At 26.0% G+C, this 2,590-nt stretch overlaps 1 protein-coding gene across 1 annotated transcript; it reads right to left on the bottom strand.

Annotated features, from left to right (window-relative positions):
* Nucleotides 1–699: 699 nt before the first annotated feature.
* BDBG_06148 (uncharacterized protein) lies at nucleotides 700–936 on the bottom strand (the record flags this gene model as incomplete). The annotated part of the gene is made up of 1 exon (XM_031722476.1): nucleotides 700–936. The coding sequence occupies one exon, from the start codon at nucleotides 934–936 to the stop codon at nucleotides 700–702; it is 237 nt and encodes a 78-aa protein (XP_031579712.1).
* Nucleotides 937–2,590: the final 1,654 nt, after the last annotated feature.

The following is a 2,590-nucleotide window of genomic DNA, read 5'->3' as shown; positions in this document are numbered from 1 at the left end:
TCATAAATTTCATGATCTGGAATCAGATGTGAAGAATGAAGTAATTATTCATTATAATTGAAAGAGAGTATTCTATGTTAAATTATAAATAATATAGACTTTGTGATTCACAGTGATTTCTTGAAGAGTTTATGAATTTTCAATAGAAGTAAAAGAAGTGAAAGAAGTGAATTCAGAAGACATAATAATAATTTAAGAAAGATAATAATTTATTTTCACTAACTGATCACTGATGTGTATGAGAAGAATTAATATAAGAGAAAATAATCTTCTTTCTTAGCTTAGTTATAATTTTAGTACTAACTCAGATCAAATATTATCAATGTATAAAAATAAATAAATAATCTTAATTAATCTCTGTCATATTTCTTAAACTATATTAATATTATGAAAGAGAGTATTATCAAATTATATTATCAGATAATATCATTAAAAATATATTAATATTATAAATATCAATATTGAAAAAATGTTGATACTTATACATTATAGTGATATGATAGTTGAATATATATATATATATTATTTCTGATATTGATAATTGATTATAACTTGTACAATAATTTTTGAAAACTTAAAATTAATTTTAATTATTAACTAATAGTTACAAATTTATAACTAATTAATATAAAAAGAAAAAATCTTTTTCTATTTATTATCTTTCTTCTCTTTCTTATTTTTCTCATCATTCTTTATAATTCACTTCTTATTCTCATTCTTCTTCTTCTTCTTATCTGAGATAATAATCATCTCAAAATCTTTCTCTGCTGCTTTCTCAGAGAAGAGTTCTTGCTGCTCTCTCTCAGTCAGGTCAATCTGCATCTCAAAATCCTGCATTTTCTGATCTGCTGTCTCAGGTTTCATCTCAGTAGTAAGCAGATTGACATACTCAGAGAGCAGAGCTGTCTTCTCAATATTCTGAATCATGAAGTGCATTTGAGATCTGAATAAGATCTCAATTTGCTTCTTCTCTGTCCACTTCTGCTAATCAATTAGAGAACAGAAGTATTATTAAAAATCATTATCTCTTAATAAAAAACTTATCAGTTTTAACTTCTTTATCTCTTACTTTAATATCTTCTCAATCTTCTTCTGCTACTGCTTATTTATAGTAATACTCTTCTTCTCTCTCTCTCTCTTCATCTTAATCTCAAATCATTCTCAGAACTTCTTCTGATCTCACTGCTACTGTATGAGACTCTTCACTATCTTCTTTTTTAATCTCTCACAGGCAGTGTCATTCATATTATTTCTATACTTAGTTCAGTCTAAATCTATCAGAAGTATTACTTAAAATTATTATTATTCTACTCTCTTACAGAGTCTCTTCAAGATATTATAACATGTCTTACAATCTGTCTCTCTGTGCTTAAACACCTTCTTCTTCTCTCTCTTCAATCTGTGACAGTGCTCACACGCCTTGATGATTCACAGAACCGCAGAATATTTGAAGAGAGATAATATGATTAATTTTAATAAGTGTTAAGAGAGAGATGAAGACAGGCAATAATATAATAATAATGATGCTAATGATGATGATGATGATGATAGTAATAATAATAATAATAATAATAATAATGATGATGATGAAAGAGAGAGTGCATTGAAATATATTATTAACTTATTAAACATAAAGAGATAAAGAAACTATTGACCGCTTTCAAAGATGTATAGAAACAGTTACAGTGTTGTATAGTAATATTATCTTCATTTAATACATACACTATTAATATTCTTTGTATGCATTTATTACATAATCTATATCAGAAATACATGCAGAAAATAGATCTTTGTTACTAGAGAGAATGATTACAGTGATTCTCTATTTTTATATTATAAAGATAAGTTATTCTCATTTCTTTCTTCTCTCTTTTCTCTTCTTCTTCAATTTATCACTAAGTTCAAGCTAGTATGAAAACTATTAAAACACTCTTAGAAACTCTTAAATTAAAGAGTATAGACTAATCAAATTTTAAATATGAATGAATCAAATTATATTTAATAATACTAATTATTCATTTTCTTCTCAATAAAATAACAGTTACATCTTTTTTCCCTCTCTCAAACAAAACATGATCTGTGAAAAGTGAGTATCACAAAGAATTATAATGATCAACACAGTCTTAGCATGCAGAACTGTATATATACAGTGCATACTGAACTGAGAGACTGTGTGAATTATAAACTAATGACAGCATCTCAGAGAGAGCTGTGTAGTGTGAAAAAGCTATAACTCTCAGTTATATACACAGAGAGTGAATCACTGCAGTAAGTGTATATACATTGTATAAAAGTAACACTTTTTAATAATACTCAGTCTCTGATATCATGAAAATAGAGTCTCTTCATGAGATTCATTTTTATCAGAAGTTGAGAAATCTTTATATTTTTCAAGATCATTTTCACATATCTTGTCCTAATGAATTAATGAGAGAAATCATTGATTTCAGTATTTCTTTTCTTAATATTATTCAAGTGACAGCAGAGTTCACTCTGATCACACTTTTTTAAGTTGCATATTTTTCTAATTATTCACATTTATACAGATATATACTGATGATTTATAATTATATTAGATAATAACTTATTA

Source organism: Blastomyces gilchristii (genome assembly GCF_000003855.2).
Source record: "Blastomyces gilchristii SLH14081 genomic scaffold supercont1.15, whole genome shotgun sequence".
Lineage (NCBI taxonomy): Eukaryota > Fungi > Ascomycota > Eurotiomycetes > Onygenales > Ajellomycetaceae > Blastomyces > Blastomyces gilchristii.
This window is presented reverse-complemented; position numbering and strand designations above follow the sequence as displayed.